Below are 19,706 nucleotides of genomic sequence, written 5' to 3'. Positions count from 1 at the left end.
TTACCTTAGTGATTCTGTAAAGAAATTGCTAGAATGGGCATATTTTAATTAGAGTTATATATTTTTTAAAATGTAATTGCAGTTGGTTTTATCAGAATTTATTGTTTAACCTTGTGATGTGATACATGTATTAGATCTTCTATATATGGTAAGATTGAGGTGTTCTTTTAGTAATAAAATTAATTTGCATCTAAAGAAAAAATGTTGCGAAGGTTATAGTTTTGGGGTCATCAAACAAACTAGTGTTCATCAAAACGATCGCACACTTCCTGATTATTTGCTTCCCACTGTTATAGTCCATTCAACATTCAACATGGCAGAGACTAAACACAAAACCTTCTAATCAAATAAAAATTTCCAAAAACTGATATATGAACACAAAGTACACGAACAGCATTGGAATGAGTGTTGTACAGGAATTATTTAAGTATTCACAACCACGGTTGTGATTAGAGAGTTAACAACAAGAATTACATATATGTATCATACGTGAATATATTGGAGGTGAGCTACCATTTATATGGGTATTGTTAATTTATATATGAGCACTTGCAGGTTTCAACTTTAACGTTTTTGTTTCTCAGGTCTTCCTATGAATAACTCCGTCTCCACCTCTTCTTCCCTCTTTTCAGCGACCACTTCCAAATCCTCATCTCTCAAATAATGCTGTCGTTCAATCTGGTACTACAACAACCAAATGATGTTGGAAATTAACTTCTAAACAAGATGAATGAAAGAATATGAAAGTGGCACAAATCTTTTTAATTTTTAATTATGAAAGTGTGATAAAAAAATCCAAATTCTCAAATTCAATCCATAGTTCACTGAATCAATGTTGGTTTAACTCTATTTAAAAGGATTTATTTGAAATTAAAATTTATATTTTTACATCGTTTAATCTATTTAATTGGATTTGAGCTCTATATAAATTAAATATTTTTTTATTTATTTTGAAAATCCAAAATTAAGATGTATTAAGGTCATGTCAAGTTATGAAATGTTCGGTTGGATAAAACTAAATTAAGGTAGTATCGAATAGGTCTCATATAAGGTTGAGTTAGGTTACGTTTGAGTGATACAAAGTTGAGTCCGACCAACTAAAAACAAGTAACCGGAGTCAGGCTAGGTAAGGCTAGATCTAAATTAGGTTGGGTTAAGTCAGACCTATCTCAAGTTGGGCTTAGTTAATCTCAATTTATGTTGGGCCCAAGTTAAGTTGGTTAGGCCTGACCCTAGGTTAGTCTTAGTTAGGTCCAGTTTTGTCAATCCAAAACCATGTCAAGTTGGTTGAGTTAGAGGTCAAGTTAAGTTGGGTTGAGTCTAAGTGGGGTTGATCTCATGTTTGGCTGAATCGAGTCATGTTGACCTAGGTTTAGATTGAGTCGAGTTGACCAGGACCTAGGTTGAGTCGAGTTGGCTCGACCTCAAGTCGAGCTAAGTTTGTCCATTCTCATAATTAGCATATTCAGCCCAGACCTAGGTCAATTTGAGTTAGTTTGGACCCAAGTTGAGCTGAATTTGGATTAGCCATATTTAACCTAGTCAGGAGAGGCACACAGGCAATTAAATTAGGCTAAGCACATGTCAAGCCGTGTCTGACAGGCACACGCTAAGGATGAGTTGAGTTGGCTTGGGCCAAGTCGACCGAGTTAGAGCAGGCTCACATTTGGTTGAGTCAAGAAAGACCCACAGTCAGTCCATTTGGGATAGAGCCAAGTACAATTAGGTCAAAGTCGACTTGATCCTAGGTTGGGTCAAGTCGAGTTGAGCCAAGACATTGAACCCACATCAGGTCGGGGCTTTGTCAAACTAAGTTGGATTGATCCCACGTTAAGTAAAGCAAAGTCAATCAAGACCTACGCTGATTTGAGTCGGGGCATATTGATATTCAACTGTGTTAGGTTAGGTTCAAGTTAAACTGAGTCTAGTCGGAACCAAGTTGACTCAAGACGCCCCAAGTCAGGTTGGACAGAGTCCAGTTGGGTTTGTGTTGGGCCAATACATCGAGCCCACATAGAATTTGGACAATGTCAAGTTGTGTTGGATCAATCCCACGTCAAGTTGAGCCGAGTCAACTTGACCCCATTTTTAACTGAGTTTGGTTGGACCCAAGTCGGGTCAAGTCAAGTTGAGTTGAGTTTGATTACGACCAAGTCGTGTCAAGTTTAGTCAAAACTAGATCAAGCCGAGTTCGGTCAGATCCAGGTGAGATTAATTATCTTCATGAAGTATTAAATTAATACAAAATATTTAAGGTTTATAAAATAGAACTTTTTTACATATTTTGTATTAATTTTATTCTTTACAAACTTTTAATACAAATTATATAGTAGATTTTTTATGGAAAAAATATCAGAAAATAATTTTCCATCTCTAAATGAAGGGTGCTATATAAATTTCATAAAAATAAATAAAAAAAAGTAGTAAAGTAAATGTATACTTAATTTATCATTTTGTGTAAATAGCCAAGAATGATAATAACCTGCTCGCGTAAACGTTTATTTACTTCGAGTAAGCACTTTTCCTGAAGTCAACCCAAAAACATGATAATTCTGATTAGTAAACACCTAAAACAGATTAATTAAAGAAAGATATACAAGCAATCATAAAGATAACATTACCTCTCCTTTTAACTTCTCAATTTGCTCCTTGAACATTTGATTCTGAGCACACACAGCGTTCTTAAATGTTAGGGGTCTTTTTTTATCAGCAAAAGAATATATATATATATATATATATATATATATATATATATATATTTTAAATAAAAGGCATGTAAGGGATGAAACGTTAGAAGTCTTAGTTATTGATTAAGGGAGTTTATGTTAATTAGACTTATCATGTCATAAGTAGGTTGTTTTGTGGTATTAGATGCTTTGTACTCGTTATATTGAGAAATTGATTCCAGAGAAAAGTTATTTTATGAGAATTGTCCATGCTTTGCGACACAAAAAAAATCTTCAACTTTGATAGATATTTACTTTATTGAAGAAAATCAACCTTCTATAGCCACTAGGTTCAATAAGGTCACAAAGATGTTAGGGTGTAGCAATATAACATTCAATTTTTAAGATACATGGTAATAGATTTTTTGAATAATGGAAAAAGATAATGTTGATTATTATTAATAAGAAATTATTGGTGCAAAAAAACATAATTTTATTCACATGAAAATAAACGTAAATCAATTGACTAACAAATAATACTTAAAAAATAGGGTTAAAACATATTTATCCTACCATTTCAAATAAAATAATATAAAAATTATATATATATATATATTAATTATTACGTAGGTTATAATATGTTCCAAAATTTATATCTTTTAACATTGATTTTGAAACTACAAACTCCAAGTCTTTTTTATTAAGTACTATCTTAGTTAAAATGTTATTATTTTGATTTTCTATTTTGTAATATAGTATCTTATTTGCATTCTTTTTGTTCAAATAAATATGTGTATTATCTTTTTTATTTTATATGCAAATTTGTTATGATTCTTTTACCTAAAGAACTTGAACTACTATAGCAACAACTACATATTTAATGTTCATTGAGTTATAACATCTTAATTTTTTAGGATACGAAGAAAAAGCTTCAAAACTAAAGGAAAAACACTAACTAAATGAGTTTTTCATTTCATTAACATAGTTTTTTACGAACCACTATCAATGTATTAATGAAATTTAAACTTATGAGACATCATGCTATAATCTGCTATAATCTAAAATGTCTTTAACATATCTAACAACTCCTTTGAAAACTTGAAAATGAATTTCATTAACATAGTACATGAATCTTAAGAGTACACTTAGTACAAACAAAATATCAACTCTACTTGTAGTAAGATACATTAAACAATTAATCAAACTTATGCAATGTTTTTTATCAATTTTTTTTGTTCCATCATCTTTACTAAACTTCTCCTTTTGATTCATTAGAGATGTTGTGCTTTTGTAATACTTCATATAAATTTATTACTATTTCCTTAGCATATTTTGTTTTTGGAAAATGAAGACTTCACCATGATCTTGTTTCTCATTTATTCCTAAAAAGAAACTCATCAAGCCAATGTATGTAATTTCAAATTCATCGAATATTTCAACTTTGAACTTCTTTCACTTTCTCATCACATCCTGTCCCAAAGAGTTCATCAACATAGAGAGAAAATTTTTTAAATTTGTAAACTTTTTTCTCTTCTCCTTTAATTTTAAACCCTTTAAGTTATTCTACATAAATGTTTTCCCGCATATAACCATTTAGAAAATGATAAGCTTTCAACCTTTTTTATAATATCAAGACAAATAACATTCCAATAGTATCAAGACATGTTAATCGAAACAAATGTTTATGAAATTCCACTCCAAAGAAAGCATATATCTTCACCATCAACTTTGTCTTGTACTCACTTATAGAACCATTTGAAATAAATTTTGTTCTATAAACTCATTTGACTTTATAGGTTGCTTGTGTTGATGTTTCTCCACTAGTTCCCAGGAGTTCTTTGTTTCAATAATCTCAAGTTCTTCCTTCATAGCATTTATCCACTCATTATCTCTCATAACTTTTTCATGTTCTACAAGTTCTAAAATAGTCACATTAAAGATATATATTAAGATAAATATCATCAACTTCATTGTCAAGAAATTGTGGAATTTCTAGTACTTGCTTACTTATGGGGTGTTTCCAACTTCATTGTTGATCTTTCATGAACTTTACATCTCTACCTACAAGAAATTTTCTATTTTGTGGTTGAAAATTTCTATAAAATTTGTATGTGTTATTTCTAGTGAAAACTTTAGATTCAACCTTTTTGTCAAGTTTGTTCCCACTACAAAAAGAATTAATTTTATTGATGGTCAAAATTCATCAATAATTTCAAAAATTTGTCGATAAATGGAAATTACCAACAGAAAAGAGATAGAAAAAAATTGTCAATAATATGTTTGTCAATAACTTATCGATGAAATTTTCTGTCGATAATTAATAATATTATTTATTATTAATATTTTTTAAAAATTATTATTAATAATTTTCATTATAAAAAATTCAAAATACAAACTAATTTTAAATATTAAAATAATTAATTACTATATTAAATAAATTAAAGATCATTTTGTAAATTAACTTAAAATATAAAGTAGCTAGTAATTAAAACTTTGGTATGTAATAATTAGATACCAATTTAAAAACTAATTTATAAATTTTTATTAATAATAAAAACTACTTTAGATACAAAATAAAATTAATTTTTAAAATAGTATATAATATAGTGACTAATTATTTTTAATTTTTAAATTTAGTTGTTATTTAATAATTTTTTTATAATATTTATTTTTATTTTATTATTTATTTTTATTATATATTAGATTATTATATATTTTTTAAGTTAATCATTTTGTTGCAGAAGGGAATTTAACCCAGGTCCATTGAGTAAAAGAACATATAACTACTAAATCAAAATCATTTAATATATTATGTTGTTTTATTAATATTGTTGTAATTATTATTACAATTATTATTATTATTATTAATAAAAATATTATTAATATTATTGTAATCATTACATTTATTATTTGATTATTATTATTATTATTATAAATATTATTAATATTTTTGAATTTATTAATGGATAATGTTTCGAGCTTTTTTTTTTTTAATTTTTAGATTTGTTGATCATTGCATATGTTAGTAAAATCAGCCGGTAATAAAAATATTATCGATGAATACAATTCCATCTATATTTTTTAGTTGGTAAATCAGTAAATACAATAAAAAATTCTCAAGTTTTGTAAATTTAATTTATACTCAAAACAACCTTTAAATGAAGATTTTTTTTGTTCAAAAGTCTAGTTAACAACCTATTTCACAAAAATACAATAGTGTTTGCAGCCTCTACTTCCCACTTCTTTGATGAATTTCTCATGTATCATACACCCTATCATCTCTATAATGCTTCTATTTTTTTTTTTTCTCATTTTCACCATTTTGTTGTAGAATGTAAATAAGTTGTTGTTCAATTTCAACTTCTTCATAAAATTTAAGAAAAACATAATTTTTGTATTCCTTTTATCTTCAAACCTTATTATTTTGCAACATGAAATTGCTTTGATTCTCTACCAATGCTTTATGTTTTCAGAAAATACTAGCTAGCAACCTCAATCATGAATTTAAATAAATAACTCCAAAAATATCTTGTATAAAAATAATTTAAATTAATATAATATACATTATTATTTAAAGACAATCATGTCTAAAGTCCCCCAATATTTTTATGAACCACCTATATTTTCTTAACTAATTTCTTAACTGATCTCCAGGTAGTTTAACGAAATGGTTTTCTACCTAACTTACATATTGATGCAATCCATCATCTTATCTTTAAATACTATCACCATGTTTTTTCACGTACAACAATTTATGTCTTATAAAAACCACCTATATATGTTTTTTTCATATTTCTTATATAAAAAAAAATTATATAGCAAAAGGAGAATCTTTTTGCCATAGCGCTGTTTGTCTTTCTCTTGTGTGGGCAAAAAATCCAAATTACAAAATCCAATCCATAATTATCCAAATCCATATTTTTGGATTTTAAATCCAATCCATTTAATTGGATATGGATTAGATATGGATTGGATACATTTTTGGATTATCCAATTTGTATTTTGGGTTGGATTTTGACTTGGCCCGATCCAGGTTGAGCCAAGACAATTCAGGCGCAGGTTGAGCAAAGTTGACCCAAGTCCACGTCGAGCTAAATGGGCCCGGACCGATGTCAAGCCGAGCGGGCCTGGACTGATGTCGAGCCAAGCGGGTCCAAGCCGATGTCGAGCCGAGGGGGCCAAGGCCGATATCTAGTCATTCGAGCTTGGGCCAATGTTGAGTCGTGCGAACCCGGGCCGATGTCTAGTCGTGCGGGCTCGGGCCGATTTTGAGTCATTCAGGCCCAGGCCGATGTCGAGCCGAGCGAATCCAAATCGATGTCGAAGTGAGCGGGTCTGGTCGATGTCGAGACGATCGGGACCGGACCGATGTCGAGGCGAGCGGGCCCAGGCCGATTTCGAGGCGAGCGGTCCCGAGCAGATGTCGAGCCGACCGGGCCTGGGCCGATGTCAAGCAAACTGGGCCCGGGTAGATGTCGAGTTGAGCGGGCCCGGGCCGATTTCAAGCTGACCGGACCCGGGCCGATGTCGAGTCAACTAGGCCCGGGTCGATGTCAAGTCGACCGGGCCCGGGCCGATGTCGACTCGAGCGGGCCCAGGCCGATTTCGAGGCAAGCGAGACTGGACCGATTTCAAATAGAGTGGGCCCGGGCACATGTCGAGATGACTGGGCCTGGGCCGATGTCGAGGAGACCGGGCCCGGGCCGATGTCAAGCAAACTCAGCTCGGTCAGATGTCGAGTCGAGCGAGCCCGTGCCATTGTCAAGTTGAGCGGGCCCGGGCCGATTTCGAGTTGAGCGGGCCTAGGCCGATGTTGAGGCGAGCGGGCCCGGGCCGATGTCGAGGAGAGCGAACCCGGGCAGATGTCGAGCCGACCGGGCCCGGGCCGATGTCTAGCAAACTGGGCCCGGACAGATGTTGAGCCAAGCGGGCCCAGGCCGATGTCGAGTCGAGCGGCCCCGGGCCATTGTCGAGTCGGGCGGCCCCAGGCCGATGTCGAGTAGACCGGGCCCGGGCCGTTGTCGAGTCGACCGGGCCCGGGCCGTTGTCGAGTCAATCGGGCCCGGGCCGATGTCGAGTCGAGGGGGCCCGGGTCGTTGTCGAGCCGAGCGTGCCTGGGCCAATGTTGAGTTGTGTGGGCCCGGGCCGATGTCGAGTCGAGCGGGCCCGGGCCGATGTCGAGGCGAGCGGGCTCGGGCCGATGTCGAGGCGAGCGGGCCTGGGCCACTATCGAGCCAACCAGGCTCAGGTCGATTTTGAGCCAATTGGGCCCGGGCCGATGTCGAGCCGAGCGGGCTTAAGCTGATGTCGAGCCGAACGGGCCTGAGCCGATGTCGACGGGCCCGGACTGATGTCGAGTCGTTCGGCCGAGGCTGATGTCGAGTTGTTCGGGCCTAGGCTGATGTTGAGTCATTCGGGCCGAGCCGATGTATAGTCGTTTGGGCCCGGGCTGATGTCGAGTCGTCCGGGTCGGGGCCGTTGTTGAGTTGTCTGGGCCCAAGCCGATGTCGAGTCGTCCGGGTCCGGACCGATGTCGAGTCGTCCGGGCTCGGACCGATGTCGAGTCGTCTGGGTCGGGGCCGATGTAGAGCCGAGTTGGTCTGTGTTCAGGTTGAGTCGGCTTAGGCCTAGTTCGAGCCAAGTTAGTCTTTATCCATATCAAAATGAATTTAATATAATTGACAAAGTAGATTTAATATAATTAACAAAGTGGATTTAATTTAGATTCAATCCACTTTAAATGAATTTAAAATAAATCCAAATATAATTGATCTAGTTAAAGGGAATCCATATCCATGCCCCTAATTGTGATACTTCATGAGAATCATAGATAGATTTTCAGACAATTCAAAAAAAGTGTTGTAGTTTTCTTCTATAGTTCCTATATATCCAGTACTTTTAAATAATTGATATTCTTATTACTCATACTCCTCATCAGCAAAAATTAGAGGTGGAACCATTGTATATGTATTTTCCTCTATTGATATAGATCCCAAAAAGATAAAAGCTATTTGTTGATTATTATTAATCAGGAATTATAAGTGCAGAAGACATATTTTTATTGATATGAAACGAAATGTATTAATAAAATAGGATCAAAACAGAAAAAAAAATATCAGTCAATAAATTGAATGCCTAACAAATAGGATTAGAACACATCTATCCTGTCAATTAATATGAATTTTATTTAAAATAAAAAATTATTAAATAAAAATCAATTTTAGAGATAAAAAATAATTAAACACTATATTGAATAAATAAAATTAGATACTATCTTATATTTATAGACTAAAAAAATTATTAGTATCTAAAATAATTTATAAATTGATATCTAATTAACTATTTTTTATATCAATAATTTTTTTTAATTTTTAAAATAATATTTAATTTAATTAATATATCAATTAATTATTTTTTTCTTATTTTTATTTAATGATTTGTAGTTATATAAATTATAATATATTTTGTAGTTTGTCAATGAATTCCAACAATTATATCGTTATCGGATAAAAGGGATTGGGTAGAGTTTTGTTAAGAAATTTGTGGAACTGTTGGACATGACGAGATGTTGGAGATGATGCCAACTTTGTAGAATTTACTTAAAAGGAAAACAATATTCAGATCAGCAACTAACCATGTGTATTCTGTCACAACACGATGAGGAGGACTTTTCTAGTTCGGTCTCTTTTCTATATCAATGGCTTGGAGTTGAAATTGTCCTTCGGTGAAAAGTTCTTATAGGGTACGGCGAATTTTATGATATCTTTGATTTGGTCTTAGAGGATGTTTGATAAGATTTTAGAAATGGGGCTTCTGATCTAATCTTTTAGAAATGGTATAATAAAAAGACAGGAAAATTGTGTGATTGAAGAGTACCTTTCTTGCCCTAATTTTTTCCAAGCTGCGTTCGAGCTGGTTCTCTACCTGTCGTAACTCGTCAATACTGCATGGATCCAATTCATCTCCCAAAAGCTTCCTACAATATCCAACAATCTCCATTGATGTGTCAATTATGCGTTTCTCTCAATGCGAATCAGAATAAAACTAGTGAAAACCTTCTGGAATTGTCTAGCTGCTCGATTCTCTTTGTCATGCTCATATCACCGTCCTTCAGAATCTGCATGTAAACACAGACAAAGAATAAGCTATCATATTAAGTGTTCTGATAAACCAAATGTTATTCTAGTGTTACTTTTCTTCTTCGTTGCGTTAAAAATTCTTGGGTGAAAAATAAAAAGCTAGAATAAGGTTAAATCCGCATTGGATAATCATACTCATGAGACAGTATAAAAAGATCGAGAGTCTAGATGAAAAAACATAAACATGATGAAAAAAAAAATGAAAGGAGATAAAAATAGTCGTTGTGCGCATTTTGAGATACGGGTTGAAAATTGGGGTGCTGAGAAAAAATTTAAAAAATTAGAACTCAAAATATCTATAAGTAAGAAGAAATAGTATAACACACTTCACGTATTTCTTTTAATACATTTTCTACTATTTCTTTTCAACAGTATCAATAACTTAAGTGACCACCATTTTAATTTTTGCACACAGAATCGCACATAACTTAAGCCATATACAGAAAGTTTAAATAGGACTAGCTAAATTCAAATACAGAGGTCGTGTATGTGCAGATTTGCGTGTGTGGAGATGATCCATTAACATGTAAAACCTCAGAATTCAAATAATAAGTGAGGAAATATTATATCAGAAAAGCATGCAATAGTTGAAAACTATATAGTTAGACACGCATAAAATTATTTATTCACAATTTAAGTCGCTATCATGCCAGACAGCAAAAAAAAAACTATAGGAGGCTAGTAACACAAACATCAAAAGCTGATTCCGAAAGTTAGAATGTCCAAGTACATTAGTTGCTGCATTTGTCAGCAACCATATTCGCATCCATCTGTCGAAGTTTAGATCATTCATCGCCGTAAATTAAAATTCTCGAAGATTCATATCTGATTTTAGGAAGTTAAAAAATGGGGAATCGATCCGTTTCTAGATATTGGCATGGAAAATGTTAGCATTAAACATTTATTCCTTCCCCTATATCAATTCTCCTTTAATAATATGTTTGTGTTGCTGAAAGTAGAGTAGACTAAAAATAATTGGATTTGTTGTAAGTCTGGAAAAGGAGTCTTTGATTGTAGGAAATGATGATAATCATCTTAGAATTTGAAGTGATCACAATTTAACTATTTTTTAATTAATATAAAATCTTTGATATTTTCTTATGCTAAGGACAATAAATATGAAGCAAGATTTGCATAACTCAATAGTTGTAAATGATGTGATAATGATTATGAACTTAACAAAAATCATTATGAAAAATTTTAATTTATTTTAGAATTCAATATTTAGATCTATTTTAGTTTTACAAAAACTAGTTTATAAAATGAAAATTGTTGATTGTTTATATGTCATAGTTTGACTATATAAATTATTGATATAATCCACGATTTGATAAATGTCTCGAGCAATTGTCTATTCGAGCAGGGTATAAATACATTGTGGAAAGAGGATTTATTAAGTTGGCTTAGTCTTTTATATAGACTATTTTAATACAAGAAAAACCATTAATTATGAAAAAAAAAATCAGTCACTAAATTATTAAACTGGTTATTAATTAAAACGGTGGACCGATTTATAATTAAACAACTTTTTATATTATTTTACTAATTTCTAGAAGTACCTCTTAATGTTAGTATATTTGAATAGGTTTTCAACTTGAGCTAATTTGTCCTATTTGTGTCATGATCGGTAAGGTATATCTCCTATTTTGGCCTTTTCTCTTTGAAACATAAGCATCACCTCTTTTAATCTTCTGTCGAGTGTTGAATTTGGAATTTACTCTATGTTTGTCTTGGATATAAAAAAAAATTGTTTAATGATATTTGCGCATATTATGTCCAATTTAATTTTATGAGAAGTATTAGGAATATGTTTTTCCAGATACATTTCTTTTTATTGATTGACATGCACTATATAAAATATTATACAAATATATGTGTGTGCTTTCATATGTATGTGTATCAGTATGCTGAGCTAACCTGTGTATTTTCATGGATTCCGTTGTTGTTGACACAAACGTCCTTGATTTTCCTTTGATAGCGTTCAACTGTTTTGTTTATACTGGAGCATCCCCAATAGACAAGAGCATTAAAAGTTTCTTAGGCACCTTTGATTTGATCAAACAGCATGACAGAATATTTGAGTATGAATACAAACTGAAGTTAATAGATTTAAGGTAAAATCTGCATATGCATATGGTTTGCTACAAAATCCTTTATCCGGATAGAGGAGGAGGTTCTTAAGTTTATGTTATTTGAAAGCATTATCTTCAGCTATGTTGTTTGTCTGAAAATTATTTCATAAGAAAATAACAACCTTAGAAGCTTAGATAATCTTTTGAAAAGAAATGTCTAACTCGCTCATCTTAATTGTGTTATGTGTGTATAAGTGGGTAGGAATCCATTCACCATTTATTTTTTACATGTCGTTAGCTAAACAGATTTGGAACTTGTGTGATAATTGGGCTTGATCATATCTTAGTGTATCATAAAAATACTATTTTTTTTCACTTTCAAAGTTATAAACATTTGGGTTTAACTAGAAACGCAATCAAATCAACAACATTATATGGATTACTTCTATTTGGATTATTTGGAACCATAGAGATGATATAATTTTCAAAAATAAAAAATCGGATGGTATCTAAATCTTTACTTTAATTCAGATACAATCTTGGACTTGGATCACATTTAGGCACCCCAAAGCTATATTCTCATATTTAAATTGGTGTTTATCTCCAATATACATCAACTTTGTGATTTCTTTTGTTTGAATGTGGCATGTGATAACTTGAATTAGACTAACAAGCCTAGATATTGTGTTTTTTGCAGATTCAACACCTATTCTGTTTGATGACATAATGACTACTGCTTTGGAATGAAGGTTTTTGGCTGGAAAGCAGATGCTCTCGGACAATAACTAAGTTCCAACCTTTTTTGAAACAAGGGCAGTATTTTAAAGAGCACTCTAGCTCTAGCTATATCAATAGTTGTACGATAGTGTTTAATCATGAGAAATATGAGTAAATGTAGGAGGAGAGCAGGTGTACATGCAGATCTGCGCATGAGGGTTTCAGACAGCAAGAGGTGTAGACAAGTAGGGTCTAAATGTATACAAACATATTGTCATCTTGCAAATCGTCAACATCCAACAGGTAGCTAAGGATCAAGCGGGCAGGTGTATGCAGCGAAGTTCTCCGGGTTGTTTCAAATGCAGATGTAGCAGAAAAGGTGTGTTAGAAAGAGATCAGTGAGGGACTCTTGCAGAGAAGACTCATGAAGCTTGTTTTCATGATGATAAAAATGCGCGTCTGATGATATGGGTACATTATTACATGTGTTTAGATTTGGAATTTAGAGGTATGTTTTGGTGTACTGATATCATGTCGGGTATTACTATAAATATGAAATTATGGATGATCTGATCATGATTACCTAATTTTTATGCCCTTGTCATATATATATATATATATATATATATATATAATATAATAATTTTTGTTTATTTTTTAGTACATACTTTGACACCTCTCGTGTCTTCATGTTTACGTCTCTCTTTCCTGATAAAATGAATACTATTCGGATAATAATTACCTTCATAGTTACTGAAACTTGAGGATTAAGGTAAATTTTGGCCTGAGAACCGCGTTTAAAACAATTTAATAGTTAATGTACTTCAAAAAGTTGCATTTAAAAGAAGACTATAATAGGATAGATAATCATAAAACTATAGGAGATACTTATTATTTTTTATATTTTGAAGATTAAGTATATAGAATTTGAGAACTATAGCTTACACTTAATTTGAATTACATGTAGATATATATTAAATTCAAGTATTTTTACTTAAAAGTGGCATAACTTTAATTTATGTTAGGCGCTCCATTAAAAAAAAACTAAAAAGAGTATTTTTTATTTTTTTTTACATTTACTTGTTAAATTTTATTGTACTTTTTAGTCTTTAATTTTCTAAATTTGATCTCTCTTAATTATTTTCTAATTAATAGTATCTATCATTTCTTATATTTTAACAATGCAGTTTTTAATCCATTTATTAACTTGACATCTATTTTTTATAATAAATATGAGAGGTATGTTTTAGACACGATACAAAACATAGCTGATAATTTGTAATTTGACATATCAACAAAAATACAAACATACATAAGATTAGAGTAAAGTGTGCAGTGTTAATATAAATAGCTAACATAGAGATTGACCGACATTACATTATTAAAACAGTTTGGAATCAAATTCACCAAATTACTATGTTAAAGAAACTAAAAGTGTAAATTTTTACATAAAATTTGTAATTGTTTTTTTCTGATTAAAAGGATTATAGCAACATGCATAAACTCATCAATATAGTATAAACTTTAAAAAAACAGAGATAGAAAAAGGGAGGAAGTACTACTTTCCAATCATGTATCTAAAACAAACATTGGAATATGGAAGGAGGTTTTAGCGTTTTTTTAGAATATGTGGCTTAAGATGCTTTTTGAATTGACCATAGTTCAGACATCACACAATATAATTATAGTTATCGATATAACACAGGACAATGCCTGGGTTGTACCAAGTTCCTCCAACCCAATGTCGTGGGTTTCTGTAACCACAGTTCACACTTAAACAATAACTTGAGAGATACAAAAGGGAAGGAAAAATTAGTGGCAGAAAGGTTTTGAATGGATAAAGCTAATAGTATTTGGTAATTGGTTGATCAAAATAAACTAGACTATGTAATTAATACACGCGAGCAACAAGGATAACTTTTAACCAATAGGTGATACTCATGCATGCATGCCAAAGAAAAAAGAGAAACAAATCTTTTTGAAAAAGAGAAACATATTTTAAGTAAATCAAGGCATAGCTCTTATTTTTATGTTTATCTTATTTTAAGATTCCAACATGGTAGTATCATAATCAAACCTGTCCTCTGCTTAAACAACTACTTGTTCTGAAACAAATACTAAATGTTTTCTTTTAATTGTTTATTTATATCATACGTATCTTAAAACTTATTAATCCCATAAATTGTTATAATAGATATTTTTATTAAATATCCTTATATAATGATGTAATGTGTAGTTATACACATTTAAGTGAGATATTTGTAGATAAGAATGTTTTAAAAATGATATTTTTGGTAAATTACAAATATTTCTTTAATGTTGATAACTGTGCTTGCAAGCATGAGAATATAATTGTATAGAAATTATAAAGAATTAAAGTAAATAAATACTACTTGAATGTTAGTATCTTTAATGTAAATTAAAAGAACACATATTTAGAATAATATTCGTTAGATTTTTTATACAAAAAAATAAATAATTACGTATTTTTAAGGGTATTGCTAACCTATGTACAAGGTAAATGATTTTTTTTTGTTGGAATAAGTGCAGTGTATTATATATTTCTAGTTGCAACGCTGAACGTCCTTATCATTTCATATAATTTTGCTTATAATTTTATATAAATGTATCATTACTAAATTAAAAGGTGAAGATTAAAGTAAATTATCAATAAAATCCTAATTCCTAATAAGATGAATGGAAATGTAAAGAGTTTATGAAAAAAAATAGAAAACTGAGAATAAATATGGACATTATCAAATTAAAATTAGCAATAATTAAAATTGAAATATCACTCAAATATTCACCATTTTTTAAAATTCCGATTCAATAAAAGCAGGTATTAAAGATATCCTACGTATAAGTGCTGATAAAAAAAATCCTATGCATAGGTCAGTAATACGCTTTTTCTAATTATAAATATAAATCTACTTTTTTTATCTTGTTTTATAATCTGTTACTTAATATTTTCATGTAAAACTAAAAAATATAAAAAAAATTCATTTTGAATTATAAGATTAAAAAAAATATTTAGTTGACAGCATTAGTTTGTCTGTAATTATAATATTTTTTTTATAAATTTATCCTTAAATAACTATTGTACATAAAAATTTAATGAAGTTTAAATTTTAAAAACTAAACTATTTCATTCTTCAACTTTATAAAAAGGAAAAGGTGACCATTTATTGCATTTATTGTATATCAACTAGAACAATTAAAGATATTTAGGTAAAAATATAATAAACATTTAAAAAGATTCTTGTAAAAATTAAAAATTAAAACAAAAACTTATAATTAGACAAAAAAAAGGGTACTTTTATTCTTATACAATAATATAATGTTTTATTTTATTTTTTAACATTTGTATCATAATTAATATAGATAAATTAATTCAAAACTATGTAAAAAAGTAAGAATATAATTTAAAAAGGAGTAATATAAAGGTGCTCAGTCAAGTTTTCTAAAAATAAATTAGTTACCGGTAAAGTAAGTGAATAATAAAACTAATGACATGATATAAAAAGAGATAAATAAAAATATTTGTTTTGTAATCTCACTGTTGAAAAAAATATCAGAGAGTAGTTGTTAATTTATTATATTTTTAATTTATTATGAAATCTATAAATGTGGTCATTTTTATTTTTATTAAATTACATATTGGTTTATTTATTTATTAACAATGTAAATCACATTTATAATGAAAAGAAAAACAAAAATCAGGTTTAATGCAACTAAATACGAAATAATAACAATCCAATCCTATAAGTATTATTTGAAATTAAAAATAAATTTATGATAATATTTATTAAAATTAATAAACTTACATATTTCTATATTTTTAATAAATTAACTATTTCTTTACACAAAAAAACGGAGAAAGTACAATTTAGCCGAGTCATAAAATAAACTTCGTTATTTTGTTTATTGTTTAGTAATCTATGCACAATACAACTAATTTTGACGATGAAACAAGGGATTATACTAACATATGAGTCTCATTGTGTTAGTTGATTTCTTTTATTAAGGTTAATGAGATTTAGCCAAATAAATATGTATTGACTCTTTTTTAGAACCAAAAGTTTTGATCGAGTTAAAAATTATCTTCTCAAAGTGTAAAAACATGTATTCCATACAAAATGCTTTCTCTCAGCTCCATTTACATAAGATAAAAATGCAATTAATTTCTTTAATTACGTTGTGTTACAAAGGACCAAATATTTTTCCTAAAAATGTGTCTAAAAGATACCATTACGCTGTATTAATAATAAATATTTATTATAACCCAATTAAGCCACTGTAATGGAATATGCTTGGTCTGTGTTATATCAAATATAAATTAAATATTGTTACGCTTTGTAGTCCTTCTTGTTTTAACCAATCAATTGCATGTTTAAGTATAAAGAGTGATGACTATATGAACATCACTCATTCACTATAAATACCCTGCTAAAATTTACTATTTCAACTATTTTTTTCTTATTTTGTTATATATATTTATTACACTCATATTTTTTTTAATTCAAATTAATTTGTGGTAAAGGACAACTTATCTTCAATTAACTGTGTCCTTTAGGGGAAAGTGCACCGAAATAACTTTTGAAAAAAAAAACTGACACGAGTAGCTACATATATCTAGACCTTTAATTAAGGTTAATAATAGTCTATTCCTTTCAATTTACCTTTCTTGATTCACCTTGAAGCCTTTGACAATCAGTGAATCTTGTCTTCTTCCATCTTATGTAAGAATTCTTATTCTTATTTAGAAAATAAATGTTTGGATGAATTTGTAAATAAGCTCTTTTAAGATAGAAAAATCCCTTCCCTTTGAGTCACCAGACGCAGACCATATGCAGTGTGTATATATATAACAACATCGATTATCTTCTTTAGCTTATTTCTTATCCAGCTTCACAATTGACATTCGATAATGAATTTTTCTCTAATATTATATTCCTTAAGCCAGCAAGCCTTTTGAAAGGATCCATTAAAATCAATCTTAATTAAAAACATCAAATAACACTGACAAGGGGCTGAGTTCCATGGTACGAGCCCAGCAAAACAAGGGTCAGGAAATTGTTTTATCTTTATTGCTTCAAATTAATCTAGGTACGATTTTGGCATAAAAAAATTGGTTCAACATTGAAATAACGCAGACATTAATCAAGCACTTAAACAAGTAATCAATCAAGTAAGCAACACTGAAAAACAAGTTTGCGAGTAAAGTACCTTGAAGTTGAACTGGAGAACTCGTAAAGCCTCCCTCTGGTGGAGAAGATGATGAGAGCGACTTCAGCATCGCACAGCACCGAAAGCTCAAAGGCCTTCTTAAGCAAGCCGTTTCTTCTCTTGGAGAAGGTGACTTGCCTACTGGTTTCGTTTTCGATGCGCTTCATCTGAGTTTTCCCCCTCACCATTTTTCCTGTTTTGCCTATTTGTCTGGAAAGAGGTATTTTTGGTGAAGAGGTGAATGAAGAAAAGGAGATCTGGATAACCAAACAATACATTACAAGTGGTGTTTCCAAAAATAGAAAATCAAACCTGACAAATGTTTAATGTGGAAGGCAACAATGGAATCTTTTGTGCCCCTGAGTAATGAAAGAAGTGTTTACAGGCTCGATAACAGAAACCCTAGCACAGTTGTAGAGAGAGAAATAGGGGCTCTAGTGACTGATTGATTGATTGATGGATGGATTGGTGGTTCACCTATTGACCTAGCTTCTTCTTTGGTTTTTGCTTCCGTATGGTATAATATATATTATATTATTATGCTATGAGTAATAATAATAATAATAATAATAATAATATAATATAAAATAATAGTGGAGTATATAATATTGTTGCGAGATAGAGATACAATAAAGGTGATGAAACTGAAATGGGAGGAGCGGCTAGAAAAGAAGGTAATCGTAATTTTTCTTTTTTGGGTAAAGCCCGAGAGAAAAGGAAATTGGGCCTTTCCCAAATTGAGAAAAGTGGGAATAAATGCTCCCAATGGCACGTGAACCCACACTCGTTTAGACGGGCCATTTCTTAAAAGAATGACGCCTGTGTTGGAAGCACAAAGCCCTCTCTGCCATCGTCTATTATCCTCACACGTGTCCCTCCACACCGACAACCATGCTTGGATTGGATGGGATGGAAAAGAGAGCGCAAATGTTCCCATCTAAACAGCAAACAATCTTGTCGGCTCCCACTTGCCAGTTATTTTCGGACAAACAGGGACGATCAACTGCAACTGCAATGCCAAAAATAAACTACTGCTTCCCTATTTTAACCTCTTTTTTATTATTACTTTATTCTTTTTACAATCTCATTAATTTAGTCAAAATAAAACCTCATTTAATCTATATTAAATTTTGAGAAAATTATAATACCTAAAATATTGAGAATTGATTAAGGCAAAGAAAGGGGAAAAAAGTAGTTCCCTTTTCATTTGGTGGAAGGAAGGATAAAGAAGATGAAAAAAAGTAGGTTTTGATGGATCTCATTACAATTTTATGTTCACACTGTTTCTCTTTTCATGCCATTATAGCAGTATTATTGTTTACATCACATTTTATTTTTATTTAAGATATTTATATTATTTTATACTTTCTTTTCTTTTCCTTTTTATACAACATTACAATACATTAATAAATAAAAACTGATTTAAAAAGAAAAACATTTTTCAGTATATACTTTAAAAAAAGTCATTAAATATAAATTAATTTAAATAATAATAATAATTACTATAATGAATGATTAAATTAGAAACATTTTAAAAATTAAAAATATTATTAATTTTTATTGTTGATAAATAATTTTTAAGTTGATCTCTAATTAGTTAATAAAATTTTAACTACAAATTATTTAAATTCTAAATTCTAAACTTGGTATAAAAAACTTTGATAACTAACTAGATATCAATTTAAAAATTATTTATCAATAATAGAAATTAATAATTTTTTTAATCTCTAAAATAATATCTAATTTAATCACTATAATAATTAATTATTTATATTTCTAAAATTAGTTTCTATTTAATAATTTTCTTATAATATTTAAAATTAATTTTTAAAAATAAAAATTTAAGTCTTTAAATTATTTTCTTTTGTTATTAAATATACTTATAG

The 19,706-nt window shown here is 30.6% G+C and overlaps 1 protein-coding gene across 3 annotated transcripts; it reads right to left on the bottom strand.

Annotated features, from left to right (window-relative positions):
* Positions 1 to 324: 324 nt before the first annotated feature.
* Positions 325 to 18,326, bottom strand: LOC137807994 (agamous-like MADS-box protein AGL19). 3 transcript variants are annotated; one of them, XM_068608882.1, is made up of 8 exons: positions 18,133 to 18,326; positions 17,821 to 18,030; positions 11,723 to 11,804; positions 9,722 to 9,783; positions 9,543 to 9,642; positions 2,622 to 2,663; positions 2,483 to 2,524; positions 325 to 684 (listed from the first exon to the last, which is right to left on the bottom strand). In XM_068608882.1, exons 2-8 carry the CDS (start codon positions 18,006 to 18,008, stop codon positions 565 to 567), a joined length of 636 nt encoding a protein of 211 aa, XP_068464983.1. In that variant the 5' UTR covers positions 18,009 to 18,030; positions 18,133 to 18,326; the 3' UTR covers positions 325 to 564. The 3 variants fall into 3 exon arrangements, with proteins under 3 accessions (XP_068464983.1, XP_068464984.1, XP_068464985.1); XM_068608883.1 differs by having other exon boundaries at positions 325 to 678; positions 18,133 to 18,319; XM_068608884.1 differs by lacking the exons at positions 2,483 to 2,524; positions 2,622 to 2,663 and having other exon boundaries at positions 18,133 to 18,319.
* Between the last annotated feature and the right edge of the window lie 1,380 nt (positions 18,327 to 19,706).

Source organism: Phaseolus vulgaris, chromosome 3 (genome assembly GCF_000499845.2).
Source record: "Phaseolus vulgaris cultivar G19833 chromosome 3, P. vulgaris v2.0, whole genome shotgun sequence".
Taxonomy (NCBI): Eukaryota; Viridiplantae; Streptophyta; class Magnoliopsida; order Fabales; family Fabaceae; genus Phaseolus; species Phaseolus vulgaris.
The sequence above is the reverse complement of the archived record's forward strand: the minus strand, read 5'-3'. Positions and strand labels throughout refer to the sequence as shown.